Source organism: Podarcis cretensis (assembly GCF_951804945.1).
Source record: "Podarcis cretensis genome assembly, chromosome: 10".
In the NCBI taxonomy this organism is placed as follows: Eukaryota; Metazoa; Chordata; class Lepidosauria; order Squamata; family Lacertidae; genus Podarcis; species Podarcis cretensis.
In genome coordinates, this window is record NC_137179.1 from 52004559 (window position 1) to 52017439 (window position 12881).

At 38.1% G+C, this 12881-nt stretch overlaps 1 protein-coding gene across 9 annotated transcripts in view; it reads right to left on the bottom strand.

Annotated features, from left to right (window-relative positions):
- Positions 1 to 346: 346 nt before the first annotated feature.
- CNTN1 (contactin 1) overlaps positions 347 to 12881 on the bottom strand; it is a 185221-nt gene continuing 172686 nt past the window's right edge. For all 9 annotated transcript variants that reach the window (XM_079994122.1, XM_079994126.1, XM_079994128.1 and 6 more), the window contains 5 exons: positions 9536 to 9639; positions 8601 to 8787; positions 8036 to 8148; positions 5838 to 5994; positions 347 to 3387 (listed from right to left, as the gene is read on the bottom strand). In XM_079994122.1, the coding sequence (XP_079850248.1) occupies positions 3308 to 3387; positions 5838 to 5994; positions 8036 to 8148; positions 8601 to 8787; positions 9536 to 9639 (641 nt within the window). In that variant the 3' untranslated portion in view covers positions 347 to 3307. The remainder of the gene's footprint in view (positions 3388 to 5837; positions 5995 to 8035; positions 8149 to 8600; positions 8788 to 9535; positions 9640 to 12881) is intronic.

Sequence of the window (12881 nt, forward strand, 5' to 3'; positions counted from 1 at the left end):
ATGACATCACTGAGGACATACAAAGCCAATCAGAAGTGAAGACAACGCTTCTGAAATATGACACACAGATAATACCAGGTCATGCAGTTAACAGGATGACATAGTAATAATACTTGGCAGATTAAATTCGACTATGCAATTGTTTCACTGAAGACCAGCAAAGCCAATTCAGAGTTAGGATAATACTTTCTAAATAGGAAACACTTTAGAGCAATCACTGGAAAATGGCAGAAGACCAGATGCACGGGTCTGAGGATATGAAATATGAAGTATGTTAATGAAAACCAGTGAGTTCTTATAGCTCAAGCCAAGTTAAAAAGCCATACAAAGGAGACTGACACTATAGTGTGAATATTTATATATATATTTGGTCATTGGGCATATCATTGTATGATTTCTCATCATTGTCTTTCTTTTCACTCAGTAATATTGTTGAAGCCATGATGCAACATTTCAATATTTGCACGTGGATATTTACTTTGATGGAGCAGTATTCAATAAATGTACATTTTTTAAAAAAATGCCAATAAATTTGAAGTGGTGATATTTCTAAGCGTAATCTGTTAGACCTTTAATTAGAACAAAAGGGGTGTCAACTAATCCATAGATCCAGTGATGACAAAAAAACCAAACTTCTGAAGAACAAAACTTCTTTCTGTGGATTAGGTTCCTCCGATTCTCTTTCATAAACAAATCTATATAACCCTCTGGAAAAGTCAAATGACAATTGTTACATATAGAGTACCATTAATACATTTATTTAATTATAATTTATTTTTCAACCATAAAATGGACAGAGCATGGTCCTGGTCTACTCAATAGGAAAGAAAATGATAAAAAGTAACTTCTAAAAAAATCCAAAAAACACCAGTATCAAATAATACTAATATCAATATTGCCTGAAATACAAAGAAACAGCCAATGTGTCTATCTATATAAACTTTAATTAAGAACCTTGCATTGAAAAGCAGATGATACAGTATATAGTTAGCTGTGCTGACAACTGCTGGGAACTTAATGTCTGCATTAAATTTGTACAATTGTGTTGAACAATGTAAATCTGAGATTAGCTAATTAGCACGAAATGATGAAATTTAGCTCACCTGTGTTCCGGATTAAATTAAGTAAAGTGTGCTTTGATTTCCCGAATTCTCTTCATGCAAAAGTGATCTGGTTTTGTTCCTTATATCACGTTAGAAACGAAAAGGCAATCATGCAGTTTGGCAAAAGAAAAAAATAATAATTGTGTTTGTAGGTTACAAAAATATGAGTCACACACTGCATAAAAACCAAACCAAATTAAAACATATCACAGAAGGCTTCCAAGGTATTAGTTTCTTACGTATGAAGTCATCTTAGTTTCCTTAAAACAATTACATGATTTATGAAACTCAGCAGTGCTTGTGTAGCTTTTGAAATTCCTCTATAGATAAATTGTCATTTTCACCTGTTTTCTTTTTTAAAAAAAGTTTCAACTTGTAACAAAGAGTCAAAATTAAACTAAAACGGTATTATTGATATATATATATATTCATGTAGGGTCTAGGCTTTTAAAATGTAAATTTACAGTACAAAAAATCATACAAATTAAAGACAGGGTTGGGGGGAAAGTCTATTCTTGCTTCATTTAAATAGTATTAACATGGGCATCTACAGTACCAGTCCTAAAAAGTTAAAGTCTATCTCTAAAGCAGCTAGCAAGGCTGTGCTAATAAAATATGGTCAAAGCTTATAATTCTTGAAGCCTCAGACATTGCACGATTACTTGAGCCAGCTGAATTAGTATGCAGTGGATGGTGTTTGCCCACCCTAGCCAACCCACATTCACACCAAATTCCCAGCACACCATGAATTCTGAAAGAAATAGGCATTTCTTTTTAACAGCTTTAAATACAGCATAGAAACAGTCAGAACAAAGACATTCTATACCTCTTACAGAAGTCCCGGTTTTGAAAACATAAGTAATACTCAAAGCAGACAGAACAGTTGAGAACTATCTGAATTTTAATAACATCTTTCTATCTCTTGGGATCATTTAATAGGGAAAATCATGTTAGACCTTTACAACTCTTATTTACATCTCTAGGAAGTAGAACAATATTAATTTATTGGAAAATGCAAATCATTCTCCTAATGGTTGGCCTTCCCTAAAGTAAGGCAATATGTGTGTCACAAAAAAATAAATAGGATAACTTTTGTTATTTGCTATTTGTCTTTTCACTGCATATCCGATTTGTTATTACTGAAAATGATTTGAGCTTTTAAAGATCATTTTAAATACTTTTAACTATTTAAATATTGATCCAAATGTGGAATTGCTTTTCAAATTTCCATCATGCCATTATACTGGCTAGTAAAAAATGATTAGACTGTATATAATGTTGGAATTTAAATTCTGCAATTCATGACAGAATTGGAATAATTCAAATTGTGACAGGAACATTTGGATGCAATGAAATATTAGAAGTAAATTTGCTCATATAACTATTAATATTACTTACACCAAAATAAACCTCTATATGACTGCAGAAATTCACACTTGGTTTGACTAGCATTATTTCTAAAAGACCGTGTCGATTTTAAATATCATTTTAAAATTAAGGTGCGGGAATATCCTTTACTGTTAATACTCATACGAACTCCGAATCCATTTAAAATAAGATTCATCGCTATTGAACTTGGATTTCAGTGTTCTTCGCCCACATTCAGTCACTTCAAGAAGAAAAGCGTTTAAAAAAATGAGTGCAATGTTTTTGCTTTGACTGTGTCTCTAAAAACCTGAAAAGTCATAATTGATAGGGGCCATTCAAAAATATGCAGTACACAAAACAGATAGGATAGTACGGACAGACGTAGTTACTCCTACATATACCACATACAATCAACATTTCAATCTCTATTATGTTTTCACGATTTGTTATTAAAGTTAAAGCACCTATGTGTGGTGATTTTACTTTTACTGTACAGCCTATGTTATTGGATTTTAACACTGTAACTTGCCCCATTGGACCGAATCATGCAACTGTCGCAGATCAGCACAAGTGTTTTATAAGGCATAACTGGAACAAGTTAAAAATCATTCCTCAAACTTTCAAAAGTTGAGTTGCTTGATGAAGGAGTTCCTGCCTCAGTCTTTTACTTTCTTTTGAAATCCATGATTAAGTCAGGAGGATAATTTTCTTGAAAGTGTAATTTATTTGGCTTAGGATAGTGCCACAGGAATAATAATAATAAAAAAAGAATTGACATCCTCTCAGGTTGGAAGGTCCTTTGAACTCAGTTGAGGACATGTTAAATCCAGCTACATTCAGAATTCCAGGTAGGCAAGGATGCCAATAGCAGACAGCAATAAACCAAGACAACTGGGCGATATTCCAGCAGCAATTCCTGTAAATGAAACAGATTTGGCTTTCGTTAAGGGATAGCCATTATGTTATATGCAAAATAAAATGGGATGCTCATCAAAATGCTTGACAAATATTTTCTGAAGCAATGAAGGCTGTGATCCAAAGTAAGGGTGTGGATTGATTTAATAACAAATTTAAAAAAATAGAATGAATGGGAACAATTTGTTCATAAGTTACTAATGAAGAAATCAATGCCATGTATGAATGCCAGAACTGTCCTATTTTTTCTTGTTCATTCTGAACTAATTTGGAGCCACTTTAGATTACATTGCAATTAGATGGCATGAACATTATTTAGGTGGCAATCTGATACACATGGTAAAATTGATGTCCGGGGGAAATTTCCGAAAGGTGGCACAAGCTCAACAACTTTCGGGGTGTCCTGGTTTTTACTTCTTGAAATATGGCAACCCGTAGTATAGGATTACACTGTTAGTTGCCAATGACCGCTCCCCACTTAAAACGGGGGGCGCCTTTTGCGTGGACGCGTGCAGCCCTGGATCTGGAGTGGCCCCATCAGCATAGGCTTTGCCTTCCCTCAGGTGGGATACCTGGAGGTCCCCGCCTACCCCAGTGAGTTGTCCAATCCCACCTGGGGGAAGCGTTGCCAGGGAAACCAGGCCAGGTAAGGGGAGGGATTACCTGCCCACACAATAGAGGGTGGATCTTACTTGTTAATCCTCACTTGGCTCCAGAGCTTCTCCCACCCTACCCACCCTCAGTTAATGTCTTCTTTTGCAGGTTAACTTTTCTTCATAGGTTTTGCAGGTTAACCTCTCCACAGGTATGCGGGCGCTGCTACGATAAGGTCGCTGTTAAAGGGCCGGAAAGGAATTTCCCTGCATTGGCAGGTTTCGCCTTTCCCGTAGCAAAATGTCACAACTTTGGCGGTATCAGGCCTTGGGCGGAATCCTTTAGCCCATCTTCCTCTTTGCGGCGGTGATACCAGGGTTCCCCGTTAAAGGGGTTTTTGAAGGGAGGCTTTGGCCGTACGCGGAAAGGTCGTCATTGCTCTCCCCTGCGGCTGCGTAACGGGGGCGGCTATCTCTGCTTGAACATATGTTCTCCAGAGCCGGCCCATCCCCCCCACACACACTGGATAACCCTGATGCTCCCTAGGTCCCTGGCTGGGGACTAGGGAGGGAGAACGCCCAATGCCTGAGCCAAGGTCTACCCACATTTGAAATTTAATAAAGTTGTGGCCAATTTAATCCCATAGCACGTTGTCTAGAGTCGTTATTCCACATGACGGGGGGGACCACTCGGGATCTGGGGACTCCGCCTGTCCACGCAATAATACAGAGATACTTCTCTCTCTCACTCGCTCTCTCTCTCTTTCAAGTTTGGCAACTTCAATTCTTTTGGGGAGAAGTTGAATACCTGAAATTTTAAGGCCAATTAGATGGAAAGGAAGTTCTAGGTAGGGGAGTAGTAGTTGGAAGGCAACAGGAAATTTAAAAAAATGAGTGGAAGTAATGAAAATGAATTAAATGATAAGGAAAAAACCAGCTATTTTAACCTATGGATAAATATCCAAATGAGTTTTTTTAAACTGTAGTTGTTGAAAGAAGCAGAGACAGCACTGAGGTGGACCAAAACCACATCCACACTTTTGATTTCACATACCATTTTACTACATGTGAGTAACACATGCATAGGGCTAGGCATTGCTTAAACACATAACAGGCAGACAATATTGGTGCCAGCAGGAGATTTCTCCCTAAGGGTCCTAGGCATATGTTGGGTCTGTGTCTCCTGTCAAGTCTCAATGCAGGGAGTGAAGATATAAGCCTTCTCTTCCTGCACATTGCCTCTACAGTGAGAATTGAGCTCCCCAACCACTGTAATTTGTCAAGGGGCCCCTGAGTGCATGCAGAACCAACCTGCAAGCAGGAGGTCCTGTGTTGGATTTTCTTTACAGATGCTTTCCATGTGTATTTAGTAGCAGAGTTAGAAAGAACCCAGAAACCATAGGATTAAGCGAAAGGGAACTTGACTTGTTCACAAGCTCACTGTAAGAGACTGCAGTGATTAAAGAAAGCCAAGGGGCACATTCCAACTTATCTAGAGAGTACAGCCTGTGCCACAGGACAGCTGAGTCAAGAGTGATCTTGTTTAGTTATTTATTTACTGGACACAATCCTTTTTTTAAGTATTAAAGGGACTGAGTAGAGGCTATGCAGTTTCCCAGCCTTGATAATAGTTCAGTTCCTTTCCCTGATATGTTATTCTGCTACTTAATGGGGAAAAGTGTAAATGTAAAAAATCTGAAAAACAAGATCTGAACTTGATTCCAATACAACCTATGTCTGTATACTGATGAATTGTTGTTAGTATTTGTTCTGCAACAATTGTACTACAATGGCATGCACCTTGCAGAAAAATAATAATTCTGTAATATAATTCAGGTGTATTTTAAAATCTACATACCTGGAATTTTTACTTGAGCTACTTCTCCATCTCCCCCTTCGCTGTGCACCCGAACTTCAACAACATATTGACCTTTAACAGGGGCTGGAACTTCTATATAATGTTTGCCAGTACTAAACAGTGTGCCATTAAACTGGCCATCTGGTCTATACAGCACCTTTCAGGGACAAAATATGACACGGTACAGGATGTAACTCCAGAGAATAAATCAAATGACAAAAAGGCAAGCTGTATCTTATTCTAGAAAAAGCATTAAAGAAATAGCTACAAAATGAACATTTTTTTTTCATTCAACCGTAGAAAAATTAAATGCTGAAACACATAAAATAATTGACCTGATCCCCAGTTTTAACTATTAAAGGCTTTTAGGGCAAACTAGATGTAATGTCAGGAGATCTATGATAGGCTTTCTGTGTGGTTTTTATGAACAGCAGATGCAAGCACATGTGTGAAAGACCATGTTTGTTTTACGAGTAGGAGAGTTTGGGTCAGAGCTGCAGTGCAGAATCAGGATCTTCTTAATATTCTTCCATCTGTGTAATGGTTTTCAAATCCTGCTGCTGGAGCTGCTATTTGCCTCTGATGGGAAAACTTACATGACATAAGGGGAATGGTTTAAAAAGCCTTCTCTGCACCATGAAGGTTTAAAGAAGAAATTCAACTTTAACTAATCCAACCAGTCCAAAATTCATAACATATTATGAAGAAATGTGAGATAAATAATTATGAATGCTTTCATAAACCAGCATGATTTTCAGTCAAGATATATACCTTTAAGGTATATTCAAAGCAATACTTTTTAAAAAATGAACAAAAACGGAACACATCTTGGGCGCCTGGTGAGAGGGTATTGGCAAATTACACCCACGCTAAAGGAATGTGTGCTTAAATGTTTGTTTGTTTTTTGTTACTTTTATGCTGGAGGTCAATACAGATGGAAATGGGTTGAGATTCATGGGAACCGGAGATGATAACTAGCTCCACTCAACACAGAGTCAACAACCAATCTTTGGCTTCCTTCTTACTGCCTTCATCATGGGTAAGAAGTAAGTAGTAAGTAAGAGTTGGTGGAAGAAGATTGGAAGAAATTTAAAGACTATCTGCAGAAGTATTACAAAATTAATGAATGTTAAAATGATGTTGGATTGAAAACAAGTGGTATTAGCAACAAAGTTAAAAAGCGTATGCAAATAAGTGAAGTGATAATGGGTGAAGATATAGAATTTTGATACGTTAAGATATAGAGTTAAGATAAATAAAAGAGGGTAAGGATTTGCTGATCTGATTTTGTAAATGGGAATACAAAAAAGGAAGGTGTGAGGAGGTCAGGAAAATAAGGATATGAACTTTAAAGTTAGCAAAGAATAATGGTTGTTTTTTTTATTTTTACTCTTATTTTTATTTACTTTTTGTGCTTTGTGTATTTTTCTGTTTTGTGTTTTCTTCTTTTTTGTTGTATTTTGCTAAAACTTTAATAAATATCTATTTAAAAAACACAAAAGAAGTAAGTAGTAAGTAGTAAGCACTGGTGGTAGTGACATGAGACAGTTTCCAGAAGCTGGAGAGCCACTTCCACACCTGCCTCATCTGAGCAATAACTGAAAAGAAATCCGGACCGGTTCTCCATATCCTCCATGGATCATCTCTTTTTCTATGCTTCATGGACTGCGGTTCCCGATTCTTGCTTTTAGCTGGAAAAGCAAGTGTCATAAGATATCCCAAGTCATCACTAACTACACTGATGTCCAAAAGAGCGTACTCCACCCTTTTTAGTCACTGAAAAAAAAAGGCAGCATGGTTTCTAGACCTGCCTTGGTAATGAGAGCACAAATTACAATACAGGCTTGTGTTTTTGGCCATGGTTGATTTGCACACCTGTTTGAATGAGAAGAACTGTGGGGTAGATATGTACTTCTGAATTATGTAGCTTGTTTTCATATCATGCCAAGACTCATGCTCAGATAACAGTTTCTAGGAGTATGTAGACAGCATAACTAGCAAGGTAATATTGAAGTCAGTTTCAGGAGTTTTGCTGAAGTATTCATATTAGCCTAACCAAGGTTAGCTGTTTATACATTCTGTTGTTGCTCCTTGAAGGTGTGGAATCTGATTGTAAGCCAATTAATAGACAAGTGAAGTAATGAACTATATTTGCTAAATTGCACAATGAGGGCAAAGCATCTCAATACAGATCTTACTTTATATCCTTTCACAGTAGATTCATTGGACTGTGACTTGACATGGTCCCATGTTATGATGTACTTCGAACCAGATCTTACAGAACTGATAATTCTTGGTCGCTGCCTTGGAGCTGGAAAATATTACATGACCTTTATTTCTGGTGTGTACAGGAAGATATCCCCCACCACCACCCTGTCACACAGACACCATGAGAAAGTTACAGAGCAATCCAACTCCCTGATCCCCTGTTCTGGAATGGGTTTGGATGAGGTCGAGGTGTGCCTTCACTCAGCCATGCGCAGGTGAGCTCCACTGGAAGTCCCTCTGGTAAGAGTGTTCCAATGTGGCTGGCTGAATGGCTGGCAGAAGCTAATGCTTTAGGGAATCACCACTGACAATAGCCAATGGAAGCCCCCGAAGAAAGCACAGAACTCCCTGATATCTTTTGCAGTGGAGCTAGGCTGGCATAGAATCTGCTGGGTTCCAAACCACCTGTGCTTCTGTCATGTTACAGCATTGATCCAGGCCTCTTTGCCTGGATAACAGAAAGTAGGAAATCAGCAAATGAACCGCTTTACTTACGTGCTTTTTCTGTAATGAAAGCCAAACGGTTACTGGGAGGTCCAACGCCTGCGAAGTTGAAAGCTGCCACATCTGCATAGTAGTGTGTGTCAGGCTTCAGGTTTTCCAACCTCACTGAAAAATTCTGACTGCTCACTTGTACTTTATTTGCTTCTATTTCTCTCCCACGACTGGGCCAGTAGCGGATCTGTAAACATGAGACGTGTTTATCTGAGAACAAGAATGAATTTCAAACAACAGTGCTCGTTGTTTGACTGCCACTTGTTCCTAAAGCAATGATACATAAGGTCTGCAAACAGAAGAGCTCTCCGATTCCAGCTCAATTTTTGCAACAAAAGACACTGGTTCAGTTCTGGCAGTGCTCTGTGCATTTGGAAACATGTGCAGTGGCAAACTTTACTTAGCATAAGACTTTCGAACAAGAATTAGAAACTGGATAGCAGAGCAGGAAATAGGAAATGAAAAGAGCGGAGGGATGAGACAGTAGACTCATTTCAACAATGAAACTTGCTATCTCCTTTTTAAATTCAAAAGCTGATTTTTTGTTGTTGTTAATTACTACAACCATGCAGAGGAGGAAAGCCAAGCTTGTAAGTTGACTGCATTATGAAGAGGGATTCTAAACTAGTCCTCCTAGTTCAGACTGGAAACAGGAGAAACCTCCCCTTCAAAATGGCAACAGAGAACAGCAACAGGACACCAACACACAATGGCCCAATGTTTTCAAAGTCCACAATGCATTCAACCAAGGGTTGCCATCCCTTTTTGGACCAGTGAACTCATTTTTAATTTTCAGAGAGTGCAGTCGCAAAATAGCTGCTATTCTGTGTGTGACATAATACAAAATGGCTTCCACAGGGAGTATGGCAAAACATAGAATTATAGAGATGGTTCATTTTATATACTTTAATTAATAATAAATATTTTTAGCTCACCTCATACCCTGTAATAGCTGGACTAAGAATATGCTGCCAAGAAACAGAGGCTTCTGTGGATGATCTGACTCTTACTTTCACATTTCTAGGTCTTTCAACAGGAGCTAGAAAAATGAGTAATACAATTCACTTCAAATGCTACAAGTGAGATATTCTACAAGCAATTCCTTGATTTACAATGAACTTGTAGCTACTTTGGCAGCTCTAAATACCAACTAATTTAGAAGGTTGTAGCTGGAATCTCCATTAATGAACTGTTCTCAAAGGCAGCAGTGTGATAAACCTGGGATTGCCAACTTGTTTGGGACCAATGGACAAATTTTGAATTTTGATCAAGTGTTGGGTGCATGAATCACAAAGCACCTGCTATTGGGGGAGGCAGTTGTCATAATATGAAGTGGCTGCCAAGCCATAGTGCAAAATGAGAAAGATAGTCGCCTCATGATTACCCTTCGAAGTCACCTACGTCCTGCTGATAAAGATTGTGGATTTTACACACACACACACACACACACACACACACACACACACACACGTGCACTGTGGCCACCTAATACCAACAGGGATCAATTCTCACTACCAGGAAAAATATCAGACATTACCCACCCCTAACTTATATTGATGGTGCCTCCCCAATGAAATCAGCACCCTCCAAGCATTACAAAATACAGAAGTATAGAAAATGCTGCTGCTACTGCTGCTGCTGCTGCTGCTGCTGCTACTACTACTACTGCTGCTGCTAAGCAGCTCCTGGCATAGTTTTGCATAGGCTTTTGTAATTCTGTCACTGTTTCAGTGTTGTTTTAATTTGTTTTTACCATAATGATCTGTCCTGGGGGGTTCAAAAGGCAGCTAACTAATCTTTGCAAATCACTGAATCGAAAAACAAACACAAACAAATGAGCAAACAACATATAAACTTTACAGAAGTTCTTCATCAATGCAGATAAGATTGTAGGATGTCGTGGTCCTTTCAGCATATAGCATCTGAGGCATAGTGTTTAGAATACAGCCTTAGACACAAACGCCAAGGTATCTGAACATTCAACTTCCAGGCTGTCTTTCTGGCTGGATATGCCTTGCACACAAAAACTGGACAGGTCCTCTATCACATTGCTTTGCAGACAGAATAAATACAGACATATAGTTTTGAACGTATGACCCAGAATGTTTGAGTATTAAACATTATCTTGTATATTTATTTAAGTGTAGGGAAAAAAAATCAAGATTAATTTATACAAGCAGTCAGATTTGTGAAAAGAAGACACATAGGACAGTCTACTGTCTACGAAAGATTAATTTTTTCAAGCACAGATCACTTCTGTTTTGAGGATTCTTAGCAACAAGTTGCAACAGACAAGGCGCTGCTGCCTAAGCTCAGGAAACCTTTCATATATTTAATCTTCTAACTGGACACCCAGTCAACTATACATCAAAACAGTCAGTGTTCAGGGAAAAACAGTTACATATCTGTTGAAGGGCACTGAACAAAACTTAACCATCCTGTATGGAACGTTATTTTTTAAAAATTAGCATTCAGTGAGTGACAGCTACTAAAACAAATTCATAATTTTAATCAATTATCCACAGTTGCAAAGGCATGGCCCCCGTTACTAAAAACTAAGGCAGTCTTCCAGAAAAATAGTTTTTCACATGGTGATTACAGTCAGCAACTGGTGGCCTGATGGTCTGAAGCTTTTGAAGCATGCTTTCTTTTTTCAGGATCTTCTCTTGAAGACACAGGATTATCAGAAAAACAAAATTTTCTGAGTTCAATTTTTAAAAAGAGTTAATATGAATTCCACAAAGTCATTCTTGGAACTTTCAGAACTTGAAGTACCCTTTTCAGATAACTACATGTAGTCTATAATCCTAGGAACCTTCATCTGGTGGTGGGGGCAGGGGCGTCCTTTAGTTTCCGTCTTTCCAAAATATCCTGCAAGTATACATATAAAAGACTGGACCTTGATTTATGTGTACAAATCCTCCAATTCCATGTGTCATTTTATGCTTTTATTTTATTGGTTTTCGGCTGCATTTTTTGTTTTAATGGATATTGTTTCTCTATCGTACATAGTCTATACTGCTTAGAGTTTATAAATTCTTTTAAATAAATATAATAAACTATAAAGTGAAGTCACCCTTTATCTCTCTCTCTCTCTCTCTCTCTCTCTCTCTCTCTCTCTCTCTCTGCTGAGGCCTTTGTGGAATTCACATTAACCGTCTGTAAAATTTGTACCGGAAATTGTCAATCTTTAGGTACATGGAGAAAAATTCGTCAAAGCAGGGAGCTCACTTATATTTCTAGCGCAGTTGCAGATTCCAAAAGAGCGGCTCTTCAAATATTAATAATGTAGGGCTGTTAATCGACTAAACCTTTTAATCTTCTATCCTGAAATAGATAAGCTTTTATTCTGATCCAGCAGTTGTCATGGTCTTGACGGAGAATGCAGGGGAGGAGGAGGAGAGACAAGCAGAGGAAGGGGGGCAGGAAGTGCCAATGGTGGAAAGGAGGGAAGGTCAGGAGGAGGGGAGGCTCTCAGATGTTGGAGCAGAGCCTCAACTCCGCACAGGAAGCTCTGGCATGGACAGCGATACAGTGCCGGTCCCATCTGCTCAGGAAAGGAGAGGGTTAAAGCGGAGAGGTCAGAGACATCAAATGAGAATGCCTCACCTCTTCTGTTGGAAAAGGGGCGGCCTAAGTCATTCCAGGAATCTGATTCACAGGATTCGGACGCATAATTATGTGTGCTGCTTGTACATATGTAAAATAAAGGATGTATCTATGTATCTCTGAGTGAGCAGAGGCATTTCTTGCGGAGAGCACTCACAAGCCATCACAGCAGTGCTATTTTTATGTTTTTATGTTATGTTCTTATAGTCTCTTAGCTTTCCAGGGACAATCACATGTGTGGAATTATATACACTTTTGGCCGGATATGCACTTTGTCATAATTAGAGAAGATGCAATGCAATCAAAGGGACTAAACTGAAGTAAACTGAACTTTAAGGATGATGATGTCTGAATCCGACCCTTAAATTTTCCAAAAGCAGAACAGTAATTGTTCGTTATATAAATTAGAATGAGGCTTATTAAGGGTTGAAAGATTAAGAAAATGTGATTTTAAAAGCATTTTGATGTCACAAATTTCAGGTAAAGTCACTGTTGTGATAAACTTTTGAAGAAATGTATGAATAGAAATGAATGATTTTTTACCTAAAACAATGCTTTACTTAGATATAATCAAATTGTCATAGAGCTAAAAACAAACAAACAAACAAACAAACAAATTACATGTTGTCAGTTAATTATCCAAAATGAGTATTCTGCTTGAATTTACGAAGT